At 42.5% G+C, this 1958-nt stretch overlaps 1 protein-coding gene across 1 annotated transcript; it reads right to left on the bottom strand.

Annotated features, from left to right (window-relative positions):
- Positions 1 to 886: 886 nt before the first annotated feature.
- Positions 887 to 1936, bottom strand: LOC107753392 (alpha-1-macroglobulin-like; the record flags this gene model as incomplete). Its single annotated transcript, XM_016569527.1, has 3 exons — positions 1751 to 1936; positions 1070 to 1195; positions 887 to 993 (listed from the first exon to the last, which is right to left on the bottom strand). Coding segments are annotated over exons 1-3 (419 nt in total), but the record flags the coding sequence as incomplete, so codon positions are not given.
- Positions 1937 to 1958: the final 22 nt, after the last annotated feature.

Genomic DNA, 1958 nt, shown 5'->3' with positions numbered 1-1958 from the left:
GCAGGGCTGGGGCCCTCCAGGAACAGTTTGACACCTGCTTTACGCCTAGTCCACACGTACATGGGTATTTTTATTACATGGGTTTATCCTCAGTTGAAAGAAAATCCACATGCATGCCAAACCAGCAGGTGGCATATAAACCGGACCATAAAACCACATTTACATGAGGCAAGTCTGTAATTGGCCAGAGGAAATAAGTGCACGCCAACATCACAAGCCAAAAAACCCCAGTTGCAGTGTTGTGTAGCCAGTGAAACCGGAGTTTCTGAAAATTTTCACCTTGGCAGTAACTTATTAAGGTTCCATTTCAGTGACCGGATACTGCATGTGGGGACAAATGACCAAACCGCATAGAGAACCCCCCCCCACACACACACAACCCAGCAGTTTTGAAAATACCAGTGTTCGTGTGGACAGGGCTTTAGGAGAGTCATTTTGCTGAAACAAGATTCTTCACTGACCCCACTTGAGCAAGCTGTCAGATCCAGGTTTCTGGAAAATAAGTCCTGATGGTCACATCAAAAGAGCTGCCATCACCTCCAGCACCCTCAACTACTGCTGCAGCCAAGGGTGTTGTACAGTACCTGGTATTCAAGGATTAAAGTGATAGTGTTCCGTCGCTACTACGGATTTCCATCAGTTTATAAAGACAGACACTTGCTTCATTCCTGAATGATTCAGCCGTTCGAAACAAATCAATTGAATTAATGATTCAGTGATAAAATTTAGTGGCTTGCCACCACCTGCTTGCGGATTTGATTTCATTTTTAGCACATCATTTCAGTTATTTAAATTGTACTCTGTAGTACAAATTAACTTGATTGGTAACTTGTCTTATTCCACTTGTACTACAGGGTTAGGAAGTAAAGATATTTAGATCAATAACCTAGAAGACCTACTGCGATAGAAGTTACGATAGTAATTCAGGCCTCTGTACATCAGGCAGTGAGGTTCTTGGACAGGCAGATTTGTTGCAACCTTCATCCCCACACTCTGTCAAAGCAAAAGCAAAAGATGCATTTCAAAAGTAAATGAGTATCCAGCCAAGTGACCGCAAATGATTTCCACCCTTGAACACTTCGTAAGCTTGGTCTGTAGGAACAGGTCGACGGGGTCGAACATTCAGGCACTCCTGTTCATCCTCCACAGGATACGGATAATCTGATAGTGATCGCACAGGGAGCAAGTTGAACACCTAAAAACATGGGGAGGGGAATGGTCAAAAACACCTCATTAAATGGTTTAAGAGAAGGCCATAGACAGGCATCTTGAAGCAAACCACTGCATGTTGGTCTAGTTTTAAAAAAGGACTACACTTAAATGGACTGTTCTTTGGATAAGGGATTAAAACACACACACACACACACACACGACCAAGCAGAATGAAATACAATCATGGCACATTGGTGAAACACCAGTCAAATATGCAAATTTAATACGGAGGGGGAAAAAAAAATTCCAGTCAAATATGCATATTTAATACAGAGAGGAAAAAAATAAATAAATAATAAAATAAAAAAAAACTTCCTAATAGGCATGTCAGCAATGGATGTGAATCCAGATAAGTTCAACCAGCGATCGCATCGGAAGAAAGTCAAACACCTGGGACTGTAAAACAATAGTTTGACATGTTGCATGCCACATAATAGCTTCGTTTTCTCCAATTGATCCATCTGCATAACTCAAATTGACATCAAGGTCAAACTCAATTCTTGTTGGACTTAAATTCTAATGAACTGCACATGGATACCGCTTCAGCACTCAGACGTCTTCCTGGCTCCATGATCCGGACACTCGGACCAACAGCGTTGAGGCCACACAGGGATCCTGCTTGAGCAGAGACGGTCAAAACATTGCCCTCACTAGGAACAACTGTAGGTGGAGAAAACTGCAGAGACACTTGGAACAACAACAACAAGCTCAAGCTGAAGGACATGTTGCCACACCCCACATGAAGT

This window comes from Sinocyclocheilus rhinocerous, unplaced genomic scaffold, assembly GCF_001515625.1.
Source record: "Sinocyclocheilus rhinocerous isolate Xijiao unplaced genomic scaffold, SAMN03320098_v1.1 scaffold25222, whole genome shotgun sequence".
Taxonomy (NCBI): Eukaryota; Metazoa; Chordata; class Actinopteri; order Cypriniformes; family Cyprinidae; genus Sinocyclocheilus; species Sinocyclocheilus rhinocerous.
Note: the sequence above shows the minus strand (reverse complement) of the source record. Positions and strands in the feature narration are given on the sequence as shown.